This window comes from Tauraco erythrolophus, chromosome 26, assembly GCF_009769465.1.
Source record: "Tauraco erythrolophus isolate bTauEry1 chromosome 26, bTauEry1.pri, whole genome shotgun sequence".
Taxonomy (NCBI): Eukaryota; Metazoa; Chordata; class Aves; order Musophagiformes; family Musophagidae; genus Tauraco; species Tauraco erythrolophus.
Window position 1 is genome coordinate 3,427,611 of NC_141490.1, and position 22,862 is coordinate 3,450,472.

A 22,862-nucleotide genomic window follows, 5' to 3' on the forward strand; every position below is an offset into this window, starting at 1 on the left:
AAGTCACAGGAGAGAGTCATTGCCAAGCCTGAGACTTAAAGCTTCCAACGCAATTTCCTTAATGAGTGTAATTTATTGACAAACTGCCCCAGAAACATAGAGAAGACATCAAGGCCTTAATTACAGAAAGGAACTTTGTTACAGGAGCATCTCGCGAGGGAGCGCCAGCCGAGGTGCTGCCAGTGCCTGGGAGTCTCCTGCCAGCTCTGGGATGCTGGGGAGGGATAAGCCGCCCAGAACAATCTTCTGCTCAAGAAGCTGCAGTGTGCTGGGCTGCGGACAGACAGTGCCCTTCACAGCTTGCAGGTTCCCATTGCCTCATCTCATTCTGGAGTGCGTAAACACCTGTGGAAGACGAGAGGGAGCTGGGCCAGTTTAGCTCTAGATGAAAAAGGGAAACAGGGGTCTGTGGAGCATCCAGGAAAGCCATGCAGTCTGCAAGGAGAAGAGCTTTGACATCACCTACCTTTGGCTTCCTGATGGCATTGAGAAGTCCATGGTCCTCTGGATGGGATCCATAAGAAGTGCAGAGGGAGTGCCCTTGGAGCTGGCAGGCTCATGAGATGGTCTCACCTCTCTGAAATGGCAAGAGGAGCCTCCAGCAAGGTGAGCAAAGGACATACTGGAAACGCGAGTCCCTCTGGGATGCTGGGGGTGTAGTTTCCAGCAGCATCTCCAGCTCTGAAGGCCCTTGGTTTGCGCCCAGACACTGGCTGTTGCAGCCTCGGGTTGGGTTTCTGGGAAGAATATAAGGAAAAGCAGAACACAGCAGCAATTGACCAAAAAAGAGAAAGGACAAAAGAAAAACGTAGTATCTGTCACTGTTTGTACTTCACCTGCCTATACCAGGCACAGTAATATAACCCAGTATGGAAGGGAGACCTCATCTTAAAGAGAGACTCTGGAATTATACCCAGAAGAACCTGAACTTTTTCTTGGGAAGTGATTTTAAAGTAACCTGAAAATGGGTGCAGGAAGGTCTGAACCACAGATTCTTAGCTTATCTATTTGTTAAAAGGCTTAATAAGCCAGATTCTCTAAAACGTTGTTGTAGATCCCAAGCTTAAGCTCATTTTGTCCTTAAGGATACAGGAGTAGGATGTTATGGTGTGATGGTTCTTCACTTCATGCAGGGTAGAGTTTGCTGTAGAAGGTTTCTGAGATGTTAGTAGTCCCAGCTGGTGACTGGAGCTGAGAATATCACAGTATCCTAGATATTTTTAGTAGAGGAAGATTTTTGTGCAACAGCTATTGCCTTTTCTAGCAACTTAGTCTTCAGAAGAACTACCAAGACCTTGTGAAATTCAGGTTTTGCATACGATTAGGAATACTTCAGTAGTAAAACAGTGGTTTTTAGTGGAAATAGAATTCAAAGTGCTGCTCTGAGTCTGAGGAAGAGGGGGGGAAAAAAAAGCAGCTATGTTTCTTGGGGACTTTTGTGAAAACAGAAAATTATTCACCACCTTTGGATTAAGCACAGCTCTGTAATATCAGGACTCTGGTCCTTGATGGCTCTGGGTTTGCTATGGCAATTGAGGTTAGGTGTTATTTATTACCAGCTATTATTAGTTTATGTGGTGTTACAGATGGGCAGAGTGAAGCAGCAGACTTGGGAAAAATGAGGCCTCTGTGTGTCAGAGATGATCCCCGGCAGCAGCTTTTGTGTAAAGCAAGCAAACTACAGCGGAGCAGCTGCCGGGCTGCGAGTGCCGGGAAACGGCTGCTGGAGTGAGCTGCATTGAGCAAACAGTGATAGACGATTCCAGCACACAACAGAGCAAGGTGCCAGTAAGAAACACGCTGACAGCCTGGCCGAGATGTGATAAAAGGCTGTTTCCACTCTGACTTTACAATAAAAGCCTTCGCAGGAGCTCTGACTCGCGGGCGGCTTCCTGGTTACAGGCGCCTGGGGAAACTGTAGAGCTTGAGGTTTTGTGATGCCTGGACTGACTTTGTGGTTTGGGGCAGAAGCTACAGGCTCCTGTGAGCAAAGGGCTCGTGCTCCCGCGGGGTCAATGCGACTCTTCAGCCCTGCGCTGGGAGTTCATGCTTTTGCAGGGAGCCTTTCAGAGGAGACGGTAAGGAGAGAAGATGCCCGAGTTAGATGAGCATTGCCTGAACAGTGGCAGCGTTCAGGGTGGGAGCGGCGTGTCAGGGGTGCACGGAGCTGAAACGAAGTGCTTTCTGCTCCGCACGGATGTTAAAAGGTTTGCCCTTCTTTAGTCCTGTGGCTTGTGCTCTGTTTTCACCTCTCTCCCTGTTCCCCACAGTGGTGGTGGGTGTGCTCGGGGGTAAATCAGTGGCTACTTTTTCCACCCCAGAGGAGGCTGTGTTGCAGAGGATCTGGTGGTGGCGGGAGAAGTACGGTCACCAAAATGGGAGGTGTTCAGCTTTTGAGATACTTCTTCTAGGAATTAATCCTCCCTTTGCACAAACTTTGCTAAATTTGGCAAGATTTCAGCAGTGGCAGTGTCCTTGTGAAAATTTAAGGTACTTTGAGAGAGAGGATCAACCTATTTTTTTCTAGCAGCAAGGCCTTGCTTTTCAAGGGAATATGGTTCACTGAGGAAAAAACAGGAAATTCTGACGCATCCTGGAGATAAAAATATCATGTTCCCTGAGATAAAAGTAATAATTTTATAGAGTTTTGTAGAGAAGAAACGTTTCAAGGCTGAAGAAAGAAACCAGAAATATTGCACACATCTTTTTTTTTTCCTCTCCTTTTCTGCATGAAAATATTTTTTCCCCACTCTGCTTCGTGCAAAGGATCCCACCCACCTCCGAGCTGAGGCGAGCCCCCTCCTGCCCCGCAAGTGTGGTCTGCAGCCTGCTGGGGAGGACGAGGGCTGCGGATGGGGACTCCCCACTCGGGGGCCCTGCGGGCGAGGGGTGCAGCACGTCCTGCCATGGGGAGGGCAGAGCCCTGCGACCGTCTTGAATCTTCTATCAATTCACCTCTTTGTTCGCCTGGAGGAACAGGAGTGGTTGAGGTGGGGTGAGGAACAGTCTTAGGAGATGAATCCCAGCGGGGAGATGCTGCAGGACTTTGGTGTCACCTGTTTCCCTGCAAGGCTTTTGCAAAGCCCCATTTACTTTCTTTCCCTTCTGTCACTCCCATCCGTTGCCAGCATCAGGGCAGGTGTGTTTCTCCGCGTGGTGTTCAGAATGTGCTACTTAACTTGATGAAGCACAAGCAGGTCAAACTCTTTTGTGTTTCCCTTCCAGGGCCGCAGACCTGGCTACTTCTCCTTCCTGGATCCCTTTTCCCCTGGCGTCTGGCTCTTCATGCTGCTCGCCTACCTGGCTGTCAGCTGCGTCCTCTTCTTGGTGGCTCGGTAATGTGGCTGCGGTGCCTTTTGCTTCCTCGCGGTGCCATCTAGCGTCATGCGCCCGGGCCCGGGGAGGGGGGATGCGTGGGGAGGGGCTGGGGGACACCCAGGCATGTCACCCATGCATATGGCAGCCCTGGGATGGCCGTGGGCATGGCTGTGGCAGGGCGGGCAGCAGCAGCGTGCCATGACCGGGGAGCGTGTTCGGCTGTAGAGGTGGGTGCAGGTGCCGAGAAGGGTGGGAGGAGGTTTGGGAGTGTGGGGCAGGTGCTGTGCAAATGGTGCTGCTCCCTGTAGGTGCTTGATCCGCAACAGATAAACCAGCCACTTGTGAACAGGAGGGTGGAGGCTGGCAGGTACCAGCAAACACATTTGGAGATATTAATACCAATTCGGGTAGTGGTGTTTGGTTCCTCTGGCCCTCAGTGTGTACAGAAAATGAAAGTTCATTAATATCTTTAACAGCCTCTTAGTTGATGTGCAGAGCCTCGCTTGGCAGCTCTCAGTTCCGTTTCCCTATGGCTAATTTAAATCAGCCTTGAAATACCTCACTGAGTGCTGCTCTGCAGCGTGTCTCCCGTCGAGGCCCAGGGTCCGCACCTCACTGCCGTTTCCCTGGACCTCCTAACAAACCGCTGATGGCTGGTGGCATAGATGGACCTTTTCAGGCAGAGCTGAGCTGTATCCTGGCAATGTGTACCAAAGACATGCTCAGGGCTTGAAGGTCGTTTCAGGACACAGTTAATACCCAATTCTCATTACAAAAATTGGAACTGTGCTGTCACTCGGTCCCTTAGCATGGCTAAAGTTGTCATCCTGACAGGGCTTTAATGGTTTCTTCGAATGCCGTTACAGCCTCAGAAATGTAGTTCTGAAGAAACCATTGAATAATGCAGTCCAACGCTCTCAGCAGACTGAGATTTGGTGCCTCTTTAGCCCCCTCCTCATGTTTTAAACATGATCCTCCAAAAAGGTGCCTTTACGTGGCTTCCCGCTGGGATGGAGGTTTGGACGCTGCTCTCTGCCTTGCTCAGCAGTAAGGAGCTTCTGACCCTGTGAATTGCAGAAGACTCTCCCAGAGGAGTTTTTTACTGCCAGTGTTTGCTCCAACCATAGAAAGTCTACGGGAAATAACCTCCGCTTTGCTGGCATGGCAGTGAGGTAGGAGACGCAGAGAGGAAACCAAACACCTCATTTTGGTTAAATGCTGCGTAAGCTGGCAAAGCCCTAGAGCTGTATTGGCAGTATCCCCAAAATGACCCTCCCAGGCACCAGCTTTGTTAACCATTAGCAATATAATGAACTGCAGCATAGGAATTAGAAGACTTTCTTAGCGACCAGGGAACTGAGGATTGGAAACAGCAAAAAAGGAGAGCTAGGCTGCAGTCACTTCAGTGACAGGCTGTCACTTATTTCAGATTCCCACCTCTCTCCTGTCCCTGTAAGCGCTGAAAGTATGTGATGCTTTGAAACACCAGCACCGGACTTCAAACTAGACCTGGGACCTAGACCCCTTGGTGGGGCAATTGGATCTTCTTAGAGCAACCATTTACACTGATACAGTTATTTTTCTTGCAATACAGTTATTTTTCTTGATGGTGTCATGCAGTCAGGTCTCACACTTTTGAACTTCCCATTGATGCTCATTCTCCAGCAGGGAACACAGCCAAAGACGTTCGATTTCAGTTTCACATCAAGTCCAAGCACATCTAGAATTATCGTTGTGGTTGTCTGTGGTACGAATTCACACACAGGGCTCCAGCCTCCCTGCAGCCCATGCCCAGAGTTTCAGCAGAGCCTCTCAAAACTTTTGCAAATCTTTACAAGAAAGCCTCTGGCTTCTGAGTCTTAGAGCAAGCGTTTCACACAGCTCCAAGCCCTGGGCATCAATTGACAGCAAAGAGTTTCCTCCTCAGAAAAATCTGCCTCCAGGAGAGTTAGGGCTTCGCTGCTTTTCTTTATTTTGCTTTTTTTTTTTTCTCCAGTATGCCCCATTTCCCGATGAATTACCTGAGCTACCTCTTTCTTGTCATTTTAGATTGACACCATACGAATGGTACAGCCCCCACCCCTGCTCACAAGGCAGATGCAATCTTCTCGTGAATCAGTACTCTCTCGGCAACAGCCTGTGGTTTCCAGTCGGGGGATTCATGCAGCAAGGCTCCACCATTGCCCCCCAGGCACTATCCACACGCTGTGTCAGTGGAGTCTGGTAAGGAGGTCAGCCCTCCTCATAAGGAAGGCTTCTCTGTGGGTCTTTTCTGGACAGAAGCAGATGGAGAGGCAGAGGGTGGGGATGGAGATCAGATTCAGTCCATAGGGAAATCTCAGGCCACCATCTTCGCTTCCCCTTTCCCTAGGTGGGCATTCACCTTGATCATCATCTCCTCCTACACGGCCAATCTGGCAGCCTTCCTCACCGTGCAGCGGATGGACGTCCCCATCGAATCCGTAGATGACCTGGCTGACCAGACAGCCATCGAGTACGGCACCATTCATGGCGGCTCCAGCATGACCTTCTTTCAAGTAAACCCCATTCTTTTGCTAACAGGGGCAGGGGGTGCAGAGGGCACCCTTTAATCAGATTTGGATGTCACGCCAGCCTGTCTTGCCTGTTTCAATCCAGTTTCTGGCACGGAGGGGACCTTTAGAGAGACCTCTGGCTGCTCAAGTGCACAGGACTGGGCTAGATCCACAGTGGGTGATGATGGGATGAATGGTGGGGGAGGCACAGTGGAGGACAGGGAAGGCAGGATTTTGTAACACAGCAGCTGGCATGCTCTTGGGATGCTGGAAGACTAGGGTCAGGACCTATCAGCAGCAGGCTTTCCTGCTTGGACTTAGCAACTTGACAGTTGCAGGTCCACCACATGAGTTGGAAAGTGGTACACATCCCTGCGTCACAGTGATGATGTAACGTAGTCTTCAGTAGATGAGCGTTTGCAGTCAAATTCCATGGGTCTCTATGTGATTTTGATGTGATCTTAGCTTTTACATGAGAGTCTCAGGTTGGGTAAGCAAAGCAATGTTTGCAAACCACAGGTAGGCAGCATATGTCAAAGTTCTGGAGTCTGTATTCGGTCAGTGGCACTGAGAACAAGTCAGTCAAGTGTATGCAAACTTATGCCTGCCGTTTAGCCCAATTTAATTTTTATCTCCCCCGCTCTATTCAGAAGGGAAATAAATGAGTGAATCTTTTCCGCAGTGCTCTGAATGTACAAAGAACTGCTCAAGGATTATTTATTTATTACTTGTTGAAATTCCAAGAGGAGAGGAAGCTTTTCTTGCTTTTTTCCCCCCTCTGAGCCTGAACCGAATGGGGAAGCCTGAGAAATCTCTGGAGTGAGCCTGAGCTTTTCAGCCCAACTTTTTACACCCTTCAGGGGTTTGGCAAAAAGCTACTTTTAAGCAGAACGTTACATCTAAAATGAGCTGAAGAGAGCCCAGGTGACTAAGGTGGTTGTATACGAGGCACTCGCTTAGTTCTTTTCAGGAAGGCTTTCAAGTTTAAAATCCTGACTGTGGCTCTGCGCTGCCTGGCAGGGGCTGGAGTCGCTGGTATCAGAGAAGAAATTAGCAAAAGATGTTCTTGTACCATTTGCAATGCTTTAAACTCTGTTGGGATCCGTTTGCCTCTGGTGTAACAATGGTGGGTCAAACGCAGCGATGGATTAAGCAGGCATGGCTGAGGCTGTTGTCACCACCTCTCAGCACGTGGTTGCACGAGACACATGTCCACTGCTGAAGCACCTTGCATTGTCCTGGCAACAGTTTTCCCTGCCACTAATATACAGGATTAAGGTTTAAAAGTGCAGTGAATCGGGAACAAACACACCTCCTGTTCATCTGTCCCTTGCCCAAGTGACTGCACCCAGAGGACAGAGCTGGACAGACGAGGACAGTAACTAGATCAGCAGCAGATCCTTGAGGCTCTCCAGCATTGCTCACCAGCCACAGAAAATGAGCCCTTGAAAGTGCGAGGGCAGGGGGTGCCTGGCAGCACGTCACGGACCTGCTGTGGTGGCCGGGAGGGAAGGGGACGTGGTGTAAGGGATTCTGTGTGCTGCAGAAATGTGAGAGTGAGGGGAAAGGGGCAAATTCAGAAACTCCTAATGTGGACCAGAGTGCGTTTATCTTCAGTAAAAGCAGATTTCACTCTTTGCTCAGCACAGGCAAGAGAGATTAACCGTAGTCAGCTTTTCTGGCAGTCAAACCAAGATGCGTTCAGCCACCAGCAAAGTCTGAGGATTTGGGGCTGGTTGGGTTTTAGGTTACTGCCGTCAATGCAAAGACTGCAGTTCTCTTAAGTGGTTACTTTGGTTTGCCTTACAAGGGGGTGAACCAAACTCCAATTGCAGGGAGCAACAAACTCCAGAGAGCTTCGGCTCTGCCCCCAGCCCTCGGTGCCCTTCTCAAGGTGATGGTGTCTGGCTCTGATGCTGGTGAACTGTGAACAAGGTTACAGTGACAGACGTAAGATGTGAGCTGTACAGGGAGCGTTTGGTGGTTTAAATCTGCCACACACGAGCTATTTCTTCTGGCTTTTTATTGTGGTTTTGATATACTGTTGTGGAAACTATGTATTTTTCTAAAATTGAATTTATGCAAAGAGCTTTGCTGGAACCTGTTAGAATGAGGCATGCATTTCATGCCCGCCTTTGCCAACAAAGTCTCAAATCCACCAAGATATTTGATCCTGTAAATCTTATGGGAATAAATGAAGGTTAGGCATCTAAATCCTCTTTGAACCTGGCACCAAATCTTCTTTGACTGCTTTCCCCATTGTGGCCTTTTCATAGCTGTGTCTAATTTGGGGGTTATGTTTCATCAAGATGCTCCCACTTTAGCTGCACTTGCCTCCTTTTTCCTGCAGAACTCCCGCTACCAGACGTACCAGCGGATGTGGAACTACATGTACTCCAAGCAGCCAAGCGTCTTTGTGAAGAGCACAGAGGAAGGGATTGCACGCGTGCTGAACTCCAATTATGCCTTCCTGCTGGAGTCCACCATGAACGAGTATTATCGTCAGCGCAATTGCAACCTCACGCAGGTCGGGGGCCTTCTGGACACCAAGGGCTACGGGATTGGCATGCCCGTCGGTAGGCAGTGAAGAAAAATTCTAGTCCTTCTCAGCTGTCGACAGAGGACCGGAGCATTTGAAAGGCTGAACCGGCTCTAAAGCCAATGTCACGTTTCACAGCTCTGCCCAGGGTCGTTTTCTATCTCAGGAGGAAAATCAAATACATTGCAGTTGCCCAAGGTGCACACTCAGAGCCAGATGTACAAGACCCTGCTCTGGTCCAGAGCCATGTGACACGCGACTGCGGCTCTTTAAATAATTAATGTGAAAGATGTTTCAAAATTGCTGCTTATTTTCTGCATATATGCTCTTTGCTGACTGTTTCCCTTTTGAGCCAGTGTTTTTGAATCGTTTTGTGCTCCTTGTTTAATCTCAGAAGCGCTGTATAAGCAATGCTGTTGCAACTCTTGTAGTTTCTAGCACAAGTTTCGTAATAGCTGGTGGTTCTTAAAACTCCGGGACGGAGAATTGGACAATTCAATGGCTATCTCAGCTAATAATCAGGTTCAACAAATGCAGGGGTTTTGTCTTTCAAATACGAGAGCTAGCAAGAGAACATCATCTCCCTGGGCAGCACAGAAGAAGGATGTAGTAGTTGTTATTCCAAGCGATGGACTGATCTTCCAGCCAGTCTCTCAGGCTCAGGAAGCCTTGTTCCTGACCTTTAAACACCTGCACTTAGCAGTACAAAGTTAAGGTGGATTACATAAGAACCGTCACACAAACAGTCACTATAGTCTAGCTAACATGCGTAGGCTTGTAAAGTCACAGTAACCTGATCGTGAGTACGAATCCTTACTTTCAGGACTAAAATTGTTCTGACATTGTCTTGTTAAACAGTGAAACTGTAGCAGATAAGAAGAGCAGAAAGCTGCTCACTGGGACAATAGTGCAGTTACCAGGAGAACCGCAGTCTTTCCCACGGCCCTTCTTCGGGATCTCTGCTAGCAGACGTCATCGAGGCTGCAGCAGAGCTCGGTGCCGAGCGCAGGAGCGAGCCTCCTCTACCATGAGCGTTGGGGCTTGCGTGTAGATTGACCTTGCTGCTGTTGCAGTGCACCAGTTTGAGGGAAGGAGCGTTAGAGCAAGGTTGAAGGTGGAGACAGAGCGACAGGAGAGGGACCTCAGTGGTCTGGAGGAGCAGCGGTGCGATACTGAACTGCCTGTTCAGACCCTGCCCCTGAAGCCAAAGCTCCCCCTTGTAATGGACCTCTTCAAATGGCCTCTGTGGGTCTTGGTGGGCAGGCGAAATCACCGTCTGCAAATGACATTAACCAGCTGACAGTCCCAGCAGGGAGGCTGCACATTTCAAGGGCTTACATGGACCAAAGTCCCTTGCAAACTGTTTAGAAACGAGCTTTTGTAGTTGGGCGCACTGGCAGGATATCGTGGTGGGGATGAGTAGGGAGGAAGGCTGGCCAAGGCGGTGCCTTACCCCGTGTACCTCTTGGTGTTGCAGGCTCTGTGTTTCGCGATGAGTTCGACCTGGCCATTCTCCAGTTGCAAGAGAACAACCGCCTGGAAATCCTGAAGCGGAAGTGGTGGGAAGGAGGCAAGTGTCCCAAAGAGGAGGACCACAGAGCCAAAGGTAAGGCATGCCGCTCTCGCTAGCGTGCTGAAGGGACCAGGCAGTAGAAACGTCCTTGCCAGCAGTGCGAGGATGAATGTCCATCTGCACATGAGCACTGCCAGGCTTTCTGCCTTCGAAATACTTTTTCTCCTTCTTCTGACCCGAGATTCCTTCCTTCACAATTCAAGGAGAAAGCCAAACGGCTCTGCTGTGCCTCATGCTGTGTGTTTTTGCCAGGGGCAGAGATAGTGGGAACAACCAAATGACAAATATGGGAGGCATATGGAGGGTAAATTAGCTTCTAATGAATGTCTGCAGCGTTACATGGGAAAATGGATGGCTGAAGGGATCAGACCAAAATCCTAGGTTCCTTCAAGGGAGATGGATCTCCACCACAGGCCCGCTGGTTAATGGCTCCAAGTGAAAGTGGCTTTTAAACAGCCAGGGGAAGGGACACAAGGACTTTATAAGTAAATCTGTAAACTGAGGAGCAAATTCTTTTGGGTAATGCTATGCAAATTGCCATAAAAGCTACCACATTAGGCTGACGTCCCAGCGCGAGAGCAGTTGCCAGCTTAATGCAGTTGCTGCATTTTTTAGTTTTGGCAGTAACCCTGTCCTCAGCAAGCGTTTTCTGGGAGGCCAGCAGGTCCCCCAGTTGAAAGGACAGTCTTCTGACCTTTCTGAGCGCAGAGTGGGAGGGCCAAGCCGGGTCTGTGGTAGCTCTTTTGCTTTCTTGATGTTTTGAGACGGCTTTGCAAGGAGGCAGCTGGGAAGCAGGGTCCTGGGCTGTTTCTGGCACTACCTGGCGCGCTCTGTGACCCTGGACGAGTTTTTCTGCTGTTTTATGCCCTCTGTCGTGGCTCCCTTCCTCAGTTTTGGAAAAGAGGAAGGCTGTAGCCTCTCAGTATGTGTATATGGAGGAAGGAAATACCTCTTGGTGAGCTTGGGAGTGGGTGTCTGAGGTGGCATCCAGGTAGAATGATAGAAGGATGTAGAGAGAGTTACTAGCCCTAAATTCTAATTTGAGAGCTGCTGGGAGGAGACAACTGCCTTTATCTTGGGTCTAAATTGTGATTATGGGCTATGTTTTCTGCCCTGCAATTGCTGTCTTAGTGGAAACATCTCTGCAAAGGGCTGATTTACAGAGTCACTAGATTGCTCTGGAGGCAATGCCAAAAGAACGACTGAGGAGGAGGGAGAAATGTGACTTCCTAAGTTTTAGAACAAAACAGGTCAGCGATTTACAAGGATTTTGGTGAGACTTTATGTCTAAAAGCCACGCAGAGATTAAGTCAATAAATCATTGATTCTTGTACTTTGATTTAATGTTACGGAGGGGAGAGGAAGATTTTTATAGATATTCTTGTTGAGTAATGGCCTCATACAGTCACCTCAGTGCAAAACACCGCATGCTTTTTAGTAATCAATCCAGGCAGAGGCCCGGCCCACCTGAGACCCAAACCCAACAAGCATTGGAGAGAGGAGCCATTTCTCAGATGGTGTGTGCTGAGGCTGACACTGCTCCCCAGCTCCACTCGCGGTCCCGTTCTGCAGGGCCAGGCGGAGGCACAGGCTGCGGTTTTGGGGACAGGGGTCGCAGTGGGAAGTGAGGTGACAGCCATGGCTCATGGAAAGCTCAGGCCAGGGTCTTGAGGGGTGCATTTTCCTTCCAACTGGTGAGCTTTCCGGAGCACAAACTGTGTAGGACAGGGCTTTAGTCCCTCCCCTGAGGAAAGCTGGCTGCATGAGCGGCATTTGGCCCGGGGTGGCTGAGTGGCTCCTACAATCAGTAGAGGTGACGGTCATCCCATTGTGTCTAAGGGAGGCGAGATGAGTCGCCCCGTGGAAGGGGCTGGTTCCTCCTCATGGGCCAGAGGGGTGCTGGGCAGAGCGTACCCAACCCATAACCAGGCACCCCTGGGCGGCAGGGACGCCATTCGGTCACCACATAGTGTGAAACAGCGTTGTGTCCTGGCCTTGTTTGGAACCTCTCCTTGCTACTGCAATACAGGCAGCTGGAATCATTTTTCACCAGCACTTTGTAATGCAATCAAAGGAACCTTTCTTCGCGCCAGGTTCCTTTAAAGTCCTTTCTTGTCTTCTTCATCTCCACTTCTTTAACAACATTGCTCATCCTCCTTTGCGAAGTTCAAAGCAACTAGAGCTGGGTGAATAATTTGCAGGGATTAATGTGCCTGATTGATCTCTCATTTTTTCTCCTGTTTTCAGTTTGTCCACAAATTGCTTTGTGCTTCCCTCCAATGTACTTGCTGTTTATCTGCAAAATCATCATTTCTGAGAACGCGTCTTCGATCGTGCAGTTATTGCAAGTCATTCGGTTTGCCATCTGAGTTATGCGGTTAGCTATTAATAGGACAGTGCTGGCTCTGTGTTTTTGGTCCCTGGCTGGGTCTATGCAACACCAGCTAAACAGCAAAGAGTTGGGATTTCTGTACAGCGATGCTTGCAATTTATGTTGTGTCTGCCTCTCCACAGCATTGTCTCTTCTGCTTTATTTTAGGCCTGGGAATGGAGAATATTGGTGGAATCTTCGTGGTTCTCATCTGTGGCTTAATCGTAGCAATTTTTATGGCAATGCTGGAATTTTTGTGGAGCCTTCGGCACTCTGAACAGTCAGAGGTAGGACCTGAAAGTGTCCTGAGGGGATAGTGTGTGTATATTGCTATCTGCGGGGCGCTCAGCAGTGCAGTGCTCTGGAGCAAGTAATGCACCCAAGCTGAGATGAGCGTTCCTAGTACTGTGATCTCAAAGGCACAAGAAGGCTAGGTGCATCGGGCAGGGTCTAAAATGCACAAACTTCTCATGTGCTCCTACTAAGATCGAGGCTGTAGGGATGCTCCAAGGGCTTTTAAAGGGATCGAGGACGTGCACAATGTCCAGGTACCTTTCCTGGAGACAGGATCATCTGAGGATTTCTACCTGCCATAGGTTTGGGTCTCGTGTTGATTTGGGGATCCAGAATACAGGAGGGTCTCTGACAAGAGGTGGAATCTGTTGGGCTAAATCAAGCGTGAATATCCGATATCGAAATCCAGTGGCCAGAATAAAGACCGAGTCCGTAACACTTTGGCACCAGAATCCAGAGCAGAAGCAGCACTGCTGAGCTCGCAGCTTACTTAGGTGAGCAGTGTGTCTCGGGTCTGCCTTCCAGGTGTCGGTGTGCCAAGAAATGGTGACGGAGCTGCGCAACATCATTCTCTGCAAGGACAGTTTCCACCCTCGTCGGAGGCGAGGGGGAATGATACGGACTCGCCCCGTTATCCCAGAGGAACGCCGAGCCCGCAGCACAACCACGCTCAGCAACGGGAAGCTGTGCAGTGGGGGCGAGCCAGATCCCCTGGCACAAAGACTGGCACAAGAAGCCGCCCTGGTTGCCCGAGGGTGCACACACATCCGGGTGTGCCCCGAGTGCCGCAGGTTTCAGGGCCTCCGGGCTCGGCCGTCGGCGGGCTCGCCCGCGCGGAGCGAAGAGAGCCTGGAGTGGGAGAAGACCACCAACAGCAGCGAGCCCGAGTAACGCTGGGGCGGGGGGCGCCGGGTGGGCCGAGAGGGTCCTGTTCCATTTTACAGAACACGGACTTGTACAATGTCGACTCGTTTTTAAATTAAAAGCAGTTACCCAGCTTCTGCAGAGCGAGGCGGACCTTTGGGCTGACGCGGGGACCGGCCAGAGGGTTGGCTTTGGGTTCGGCGTCCGGGAGGACACGCGTCTCGCCGAGGGGGCTGGGCTGGCCGCGGCGCTTGTCTCCGTGCCACTGCGCGGCTCCGAGGCGGGAAGGAGGGACGCGGTGGGTAACTGGTGTAGCAGATATTGCCCGCCCAGGGGCAAGAGCTGTTCTTGGGACTTCTCCACCCCGGGCCAGGAGAAAGGACGCCGGCGCCGTCCCCCCCATCACGTAGACTTACTGGGAGATGTTCTCAAGGGGCGGGGGGAGGGTCTTTTTATTTGATGCAGATAAAGGATGGGAAGGGAGGCGTCATTATTTTGTTTTGCTTTATTTTGAGTACGTCAGGACCTAGTCTCCAAGGCACCAGGTTTCAGGTGCTGAACTCTTCTTCCTTTTCAGAGTGTGGCAGGTGAATTGAGGGAGGAAGGGCAGGACGGGGTGGGACACGCTCCCCATGAGAAGCAGCGTTTGCTGAAAGTCTATCTGAGGAGTTGTTAAAATACATATATATAAAAATATATATATATACATAGATATATATATATCGAAATGCCAAAAACCAACCAACGAACACAGTGAACTCAAAGAGGCCTTGAAACGTCTGGAATGTCAGGGGTTCTGTGTGTTTTGTTTAGTTTCCAGGGTTATCTTTCGCTCTTTTTCCTTTCTGTTCTTGGGATGGGGGTGGGGGAGCCTTTTGAGGAAGGTGAGGTGGGAGCAGGCGAGAGGGGGGAGTGCTGGGGAAGGCTGCCCTTTCCTGCGAGCGGAGGGAGATGGTGTTTGCTGCCCACTGTCGCTCCCCAAAGCGCCCGCGGCCCGTGCTCTGCGCGCTCCCCAGCGAGTGACTCTGAGCTCTGCCCCAGGCTCATGAGCTCCCCTTGTTCATGACCCACGGAGCGCCCTCAGCTTCCAGGGTGACTTAACAGCCCATGTCTAGCAGCGACGATGCCGCGCAGCATTTGAGAAAACCATCAGCCCAGGATCTGGTGTGATGAAAATATTTACTTCCCTAGCAACAGAAGCAGCTCACCCTCTGCTTGGTACAGACGTGGGTTTTACATTGACGAGTTTAATTTTCTGATTGAAAAACAAATTCTATGCAATTTCCGATTGTAAATGGAAAGAGATGACAATGGATAGGGGCAGGGGAGATAAAGCCTTGAGTGAAGGTACATCCTATTCTTGAATTGTTTTCTTTTCTTTTTGTCTTGAATGTACTGAAATAAACGATGTCCTTGTATAATCACGCTTTTTTTTTTTTCTCTTTCCTTCCCTGTCCACACTGTAAAAAGTCATGAGACAGTTTGAGGCCCATCTGCTCAGGGAGAAACCCAGCGACTCCTCAGCTGAAAGGGAAGAGGTGCTTTGACTGTTGCAGGTCTCTGCTGCCTGACTATGTCCACACCCATGGTGTTGCCATTATCTGTAGCTGAATGGAAACGGGAGAAAAAAAGGAAAAGCCAAAAAAAGCCCAAGATACGTGGCGGTAAGGGGAAAACGAACCCATAACTAACAGCAACACAGTCTGTCCAGGGGCTCAGGTTCCCATGCGATGTGGACCACGGCAGCTACAGCCTTCTCAGACCTGCTGGTGGGAGCCCAGTTGAGCAGGGGCTGAGGTTTAGGGACAGCGGGCCAAACCCATGGCGTTGTCGCGGGCAGGAGCCTGCCTCCAGCAGCTCTGTCTGAGGAGGATGAGCAGGGAGCGGGATGCGATGCCATGGCGATGGGCACGTTAGGGTTGTTCTCTTGTTTCCAGCAGCATGTGAAAAGAAGCGTCTGCCACACAGCGACAGTAAAACGTGCACGCTCGGAGAGTGCATGTGCAACCAGGAGGAGAGGATTCAGAGCTTGTTATGCGGGATGTCGTATGCGATATTCATAAAGGTCCTTTCTAACTTTCATGTCTGTAAATCTGCGGGATGGTACCCTCTCCCTGGCTAAACAGACCGGGAAGGTGCAAGCGTGCTATGAGGTAAGGCATCGCTGGAGCCCAGGAATCCGGTGCCATGGGATCAGAGGGGCAGATCCCCAGCGGAGGCAAGTCAGCAAACCCTTCATGCTTGCACTCTGCAAGGAGCCAGGCGTGGGCTTTCTAAGTACTGACAGCAGCACCAGAGACTTCTGAGCCTGCCTGTGTTGTGTTTAAAGGCCAACATGGTTTTACGAGCTGCAGAATATATTCATCAAAAAGAAGCTGCTTTTTAAAATTTATTTACAGATTAGCAGAAGAAAAGGCTCCATGAATCATTTATCAGACCTGATGTTTTTTCACTCCTTCACCACAGTGAATAAAAAGGGATCTTGACAGAGCCAGACATTATTTCTCTGCTTCTCCAAAGATCTTGCAGTCATCTGCTCAGACAGAGGATGTCAAGAAAAAAATTGTGAGAAACCACCTGGTTTCTCTCTGTCTTTGCTTTTTATCTCTCCCACTAGTTTGCTCCACCCGTATGGTATTTTATGTCTGGGGCTGTATTTTAAGGAGATTTTTTTTTCATATGCCTCTTGCCCCCTTCTCTCTTTTTTAAGTTGTTTTTTTTTTTTTCTAAATGTTCAGAGTATTCGCAGTCAGATGGATTTACATCACACACGCTCAGTCTCTCCCCAGTTTTTGCTCTCAACTTTGAAACTATTGTGGGGGGTTTTTTGCTCAGCCAGTCGCAGTGCTAATGCAGTTCAAGACCTGGAGTGGTTTGCTGTCCAAACGGCACTTTCCCAGTATTGCCATCTCCTGATAAGACTTGAGTAATTCTAGTAAGATATCTCTGCAAATTCCACTGGGAGCCAAAGATGAGATCAATTAAAATGTAATACTTTGCTCTATCCCCTCTGACTGTTTTCTTTGATTCTCCTGCTGCCCCTCTGTTCAGGGAGCCCAGCAGCAGGGCCGTGGGTTCGCCTCTCTCCCTCTGGTGGCAGCCAGTTCTCCAGCCCCAGCTGGGTCGACAGCAGTCTGGCAGGTTCCTAACTAAAAGGCCTGGGATCTCTCCCCGTACACTAAACCACATGTTTGTGTTGTTATTCCAGGCAGTTCTATTTTCACCTAGTGATAAAAAGCTATTTTCTCCCTGGAGGTTGTATGGGTGAAGGCATTAACAAGTCTCGGACTAGCCTGGGGACATTTACTGAACTGAGTGACAAAAGTAAAGTAGAAAAGGGTTGTTACATGAACTGTGAGAGCCCACAGGGCTTTTGGGAAGAAAGACAGTGAGCTATAAATTATAAAATAGACTGAACCCTTTGGACCTCAGTGGTCCTGAGGCAGGAATCTTTTTAACTGTTTCAGATCCACAGAAATCTTCCCTGCTTCTGCCCTGCCAAGTCTGTTTCTCCCCTTGAACCCTGAGTGCCTTACCAGGTAAGTGACCCCAAAGAGGCAAAGGGAAGAGCTATTGTTTTGCTTTGCTTTTTTTGGCAGAGATCCTGAGTTACAGAAAGGGTCTGGAAGGGGTGCAAGTCCCAGCTGTCCTGTGTAAGCTGGTACAGGTACCTACAGGTAACTGCCGCTGAGGGCACAGGGTAGCTGGGCTAGACACAGGAATGTGGGTAACTGGTTTTGATGGTTCTTGGGTGATGACTGTTTGAATGGTAAAGATATCCCTGGGGCAAAGGAAGGGACCTGTGGGCGAGGTCACCTCGGTGGAGACTGGTTGATGACTGCTTTCTAAGTTTATGAAAGAACAAGGAAGCAAAGATGGGCTGCTTTGGTGTTAGATTTGGGGTGATGCTGTCACGATTTGGCTATGAAAAGGCTGACATGAGTGATCAAAGTCCTCTCCATTGGCTTTTGTTTCATTTCGCTCCGAGATTAATTACCTGCAAGATAGGTCTTTCTCTCATCTTCTTCACTTGTGTCTCCAATGAAGGTGATGACATTTCTTGTGGTGGCTTTGACCATATGACTTTGACTAGAGGGGAAGAAGTAGGTGGAGAGGTGAAGAACCCGCCAGTGCGGCCCTGCTCCAAAGCAAGGGAAATAGCCCCAGTGACCTGGAGGCATAAGTGGAGGCAGAATCAGGCCAGTGACCTGCCAAAGGAATTGCAGACTGCCATCAGAAATGGGGGAAAAGTAAGTCTGGGCTCACACTTGACCGTTGCGAGCCTGCTGAGCTTTGTCTCTCCTTGCTGAATATCTAACCATGAGGGGACAGCACGTCTGCCTGAAACGAGGAGCCGCGACTTGAACAGAGCTAGAAGAGCCACAGCTCAGTGTGCCGAGGCGCCTGCCGAACAGAGGATAAAGCCCCCACAGTTCCAGAAACCCGATTAGAGTTTGATGGCCACTAACTGATTGAAAATACAGAGCTCAACTCTTCTGGGTACAAAGTAGCTCTGATGAATTCAGTATTAATAGGCTCCTCTGGAACTTGATACCATACTGGGAAAATCAACCCCGTATCAGCTGGATCGGACAATGGGCAGGTTTATGCATCCTTCAGGGAGATTTTTTTTTCCCTCCAAGGGGGAATCTGCTGTGCTCCGGTTGAGTTAATAGTCTGATTTGTGGCAGGGCTGCAACGTTTCATCCCAGAAATCATTCCAGCTGGCAGACGAGGATCGCCTGCCTCGCCACCAGTATGCAGCTGTCCGGGAGGGTGTGCAGCAGTCCATCACCGGCACAAAGGGCCACGCAGCAGCAGCTCTCTGAAAGCTCTGCTGAGGCCAGATCAGTCAGAAAATGTAGGAAACTAGCTTAATTAACAAAGGCTTTCTCCTCTGCTGTGTTTAGGTCTGCAGTTATCAGTGTAGCTGGCAGTTCTCAAGGACTGAAATGACAGTAGTTGGCTGTAAAAGAGATAACTGTCAGATTAGCCGGTACGTATCTTCTGCCCAGGTTTTCTATATCATACCTATCTTGAAGCATCTCCATGTATCAAAGCGACTAGTTGGCTGTTTGCCTTTAAAAAGTACCGTTTCCAATGTGATAAACAAGGGTCTATTACAATGGAAAGACCTAACATGTCTTCTTGACTTAGGCGGTTTTGGAATGGTATTTTTCACACTTTGATCGATTTGTACGGACTAATCCTTTCTGTTGTTTTTATTGTGGTGCTTGTGTTTTGGTGTCTCGTGTATTGAGCTTCATGTGCGAGGGAGAGAATATGTCTGTTGGAGTGTAAAGGCAGGGAGAAGGGCCGTTCCTGGCAGACAGAGGTTCTTCTCACAGCCCGTCAGGACTCCTGTGGAGTTGCATCCTCAGCTCCTCTAAGTCAACCGGGAGCTGTGCTGGGCTATGCCTGCTGGGGAGCTGGTCCAAAGTGGCTGCAAAAAATCCAGATGGGTGTGCAGCATTGAGAAAAGAGAGGACTGTCTGCTTGTTTGGGACAAATGTTAACTGAGGTAAGGGGGAGTTTCACTGACATTGGTGAGAAGGCAATTTAGACCAGTATGGATGAGACCCATGCTTTTTCAAACCTGCTGTCTTCCGTCTTTTCTCTTCCTCTATCGCAGCCTTCCAAGCACCTTTCTCTTTCCTATTCAACCCCCAAACACTCCTCCTCAAGTTGTTCAGTCTCAGAAAAAAGGTCTCAGATTGGCTTTTGCCTGAAGTCCCAGGAAGTGTTCATGAACGTAGTCTTCTGGCTTTTCAGGCTTAGCTCTTGCTGAGTTGAGATTTACAGCAATTTATTTCAAAGCCAAAAGTAAATGCAAATGAGCGGAAAGAACTAGGGGAAGAAAAGAAAAAAAGACCTTTTATTCCCAGGTGAGCACTAAGACGTCTGATCTGCCTGCCTAAAACTGATTGTTCTTCCAGAGCCTACAGTAAATACCCTTGCGCGTTAGTGAGCACAGCTGTAGAGGATGCTCTGATAATTGCTTGCTGAACTAAACTGGGACAAGGAGAGGTGAACACACAGCCTCTGGTTTTATTCCCGAGCCATTGATCCAACCACAACATCTTTAGCCCTCAGACAGCTGAAATGGAGGTCACGATGTGGTAGGGAGCCAGACATTAGCAGGAGGCTACCAAGTGTCTGCATTCTGAGGTCCTGTGAGCCAGATTGCTCTCTTCTGTGAGGAAGGTTTATTTGCTGGCCATTTCAAATGGCCCAGCGCACTGCTGGCTATGCAACTGGGTCAAATGGATGGGTGTTTCTTTCTGAAGCTAGACCTTGAGTGTAAAAATGGAATTTTGTAAGGGAGTGTCTTTGTGGGGGAAGCCTGCTGGTTTAGCAGACGTAATAGTTACTCCGACCAAGCTGTTTCATTATAATTCCCCCATGTGCATACTGTATTTCAAGGGGGCATCATTATTCTGGAATCAAGCCTCCTTTTTTTGTTTTATTTTTGGACAAAATCATGTCCACAAGGAGCTGTTGGAAAGCAGCAGCAAGGATGGCAAAACTGGATGATAAAAATGCCGCCAAGCCCGAGCAGGTACAATAAGAGGTGCCCCCACGCTTTGCTCAGGGCTATTTCTCTCTGCAGTGGCTGTTGCGCCCCAACAGGAAGAACAGCAGCAGAGCTATCGCTCTACCAGCTTGCGGGTCCGCGTTGGACTTTGGGCTGAGCCTGCGTCCCTTTCCTGCTGGAGCTTTCTTGACAGTTAGATAGGGATGAAGACCTGCCAAGCAGAGGAAGGACGGTGCAGGGCTTGAGGGGCTGACTGCAGGGTGGGAGACCACAACCGCTCGTTATTGCTGCACGGGCAGCACTCGCTGGGGCTTTGGGAACGTCGCTTTGGCACCCTGGGCCTCCCGTCTGCATCGCTAAATGGGGATGACCCGAGTACTTTCCAGCCTCACTGTGTTTACTAAATACCCTGTCAGAGAATAGAAGCGGAGGAGAATCTTTGGATTAATGTGTAGGACTGACTGGAGGGGCTCTGGCAAGGTTTAATCTGTCCATGTTTGCAAAGGACTCTGAGAGCTCCGGATGAAAGCGGGTGGAGATGTGCCAAGTGTTTGCTAACATTAATGGTTAATTATTATGAATACTGGCAGCCTACATACTCAGCCAGCATCATTCTGCAAGTGAGATCCAGACCTGTAATGGAGTTGTTACACACACAAGACAGGAAGAGACAGCTTCTCACTCTATTTTGTCCTGTTCTCCCAGCCAAAGTCCCATTCCAAAATCAGACAGCAGCAGCACTTTTCTGTCTCATCGTAACAACTAGTTACGAATCCAGAGCATTTGGCAGAGGAAGACCCAGCCGTTTTCATGTCTGGACTCATTTCTGTCTGCTGGTGCCCTTTTTGTCTGACTGAACAGAATGAAAATCATGGTCCAAAATGAGATGTGTCCCGAACGGGGGCAGCACATGGGGCGCCATGCTGTGCTGCGCAGCAGGGACAGATCCAGAGTTGACTGGAGAAGGGCACTGGGCATAACTCATGCCCATGTTCGCCCTTCTTGCTGCTGAGGCTGGGTCAGCAAGCACCTGGCCATGCTTAGGCACTTCCCAACGCATGAGCTGCCACGCTGGGGGATCAGAGGAGGGGACGAGGGCTGGCACTGCAGGTCACACACTGGGTTCGGGGAGTCTCCTGAGTGCCACAAGTCAACTGAGGAAGAGCGAGCCCGGTCAGCTGCATCCCACATCGCCTGCCCACGTTTGGAAAGAAGCTGCATCATGATGGAGAGGGTGAGACAGCATCCAGTTGAGTGAGGCTAGCCCTGAGTGTGTGAGATTTGATTTGCCAGACATAATTTGATGGCCAGTACCATTGCAGCGGTACCTGAGAAGGCTGCCTTTATCTAATAGTAGCCATCCAGAAAATGAAATCAAATGAATAAAAGGCTCAAGGTCCATTTGGTCCTGTGAAGATGACTAGCAATTGCCAAATTATGAAAATCCAATAGATCTTCAGACTGCACCAGGACTGATTTATTTTTTATTTCTACGTTTGAATGCGGTCTGAATTTTTGAAGTTGAAAGCTGCATTGTTCTTATCTTTTGGCTACTGATAATATTTTAGAATTATCGCTGTGGAGTAATGTTTGCTCTAAAAGGTAACTTCAAGGTGCATTAGTCTCAGATAATTGACAGAGACCAGAGAAGTGATTTGGAAAGCGCTTGTGTGGAACCAAAGATCTTAGTGAATTGTTACCTTAAATTAATGGTGTAGTGAGGAGCTGCTTGGAGTTGATCAGCTGGTGGTCATGCTAAATGAAGTCAGGCTATAAAGTTATTAGCAAAATATCTATGAGACAGCACTGCTATGGATTTATACGCTAGCATTGTGTCTTAAGGGGCCCAAATCTGCAATGTGTTCTGAGTCCACAGGGCTTCCCTGCCTGCAGTGGGAGCAGAGCGTGCTCAGGATCTCTCAGGATTGGGCTCTTTAGCATGCTGGAGCTCGGGTTAGGCCAGCGTGGCTAACAGGATTCACACCTTTAACTCCCTTCCTAATCCCCAGATGAAATGAAAGGTCTTCTCTCCACACTTAGTAAATCTCCAATTTTATTTCTCATTATTAAATAATGACATTGGCCAAAAATGTTTAAATTAAGTGAAAGGAAGAGAGATTTGTGAGAAAATGGAAGTCTCTTTGAGGAAAAGAAGAATAATCTCCAAGGATGAAGAAAGTTGCAGTTGCCAAACCCATAAGCGAAAGGATCAAAAAGCTACAGAAAATAAGTAGAAAATTGCGAATGTTTCAAATCCTTTCCCCACCCCTCCCCTTAAAACCTCTGGTGATTTAAATATGGGGAAAATTACTCTGATAAGCAGCAGGGTCTACTGGATGCTCCTTCTCTGCTGTTGCCATTATCTCCGTGTGCGACCCAGAGAAATTCCGTGATCTCAATGAGCGTGTGTCCCCATGTGTGACAGTGACGCCGCTTCCCTGGGCGCAGTGAGATCTGTCGAACGTTATTAGTGCGGGTTAGGAATTAATTGGGTTTAGGTGCCTCGCTACCGAATGAAGCCTGCTTTTTTTTTTTTTTAAATTAACACAGTGAGTAATTAAGGATTTGATTTTTCACAGACTGTGTTTGATTCTCTGTCTCAGGTAATTTTTCAAGAGTACATGCATGTTTTTTTTCCTGAGAGATCTACTCCAGATCAGATGGGAGTGAAATTAGAGGGGTCTGTGGCTTGTATTCTGGACGTTAACAGTGGTTCCCTCTGGCCTCAGTATGTATGAACCCATGACCCTGCTTGGACCCTGGTAAGTGCCCCCCGTGACAGCAGGTGACATTTATTTGTGGTGCATTAGAAGCATGAGTAATCAGGGAAGGAT

At 49.1% G+C, this 22,862-nt stretch overlaps 1 protein-coding gene across 4 annotated transcripts in view; it reads left to right on the forward strand.

Annotated features, from left to right (window-relative positions):
* Positions 1-13,520, forward strand: part of GRIK4 (glutamate ionotropic receptor kainate type subunit 4) — a 132,291-nt gene extending 118,771 nt beyond the window's left edge. For 3 of the 4 annotated variants that reach the window (XM_086626856.1, XM_086626860.1, XM_086626858.1), the window contains 7 exons: positions 3,226-3,335; positions 5,368-5,541; positions 5,690-5,855; positions 8,203-8,428; positions 9,869-9,997; positions 12,504-12,622; positions 13,155-13,520. In XM_086626856.1, the coding sequence (XP_086482982.1) occupies positions 3,226-3,335; positions 5,368-5,541; positions 5,690-5,855; positions 8,203-8,428; positions 9,869-9,997; positions 12,504-12,622; positions 13,155-13,520 (1,290 nt within the window). The remainder of the gene's footprint in view (positions 1-3,225; positions 3,336-5,367; positions 5,542-5,689; positions 5,856-8,202; positions 8,429-9,868; positions 9,998-12,503; positions 12,623-13,154) is intronic. The other variant, XM_086626859.1, reaches the window with a different exon arrangement.
* The last annotated feature ends 9,342 nt before the right edge of the window (positions 13,521-22,862 follow it).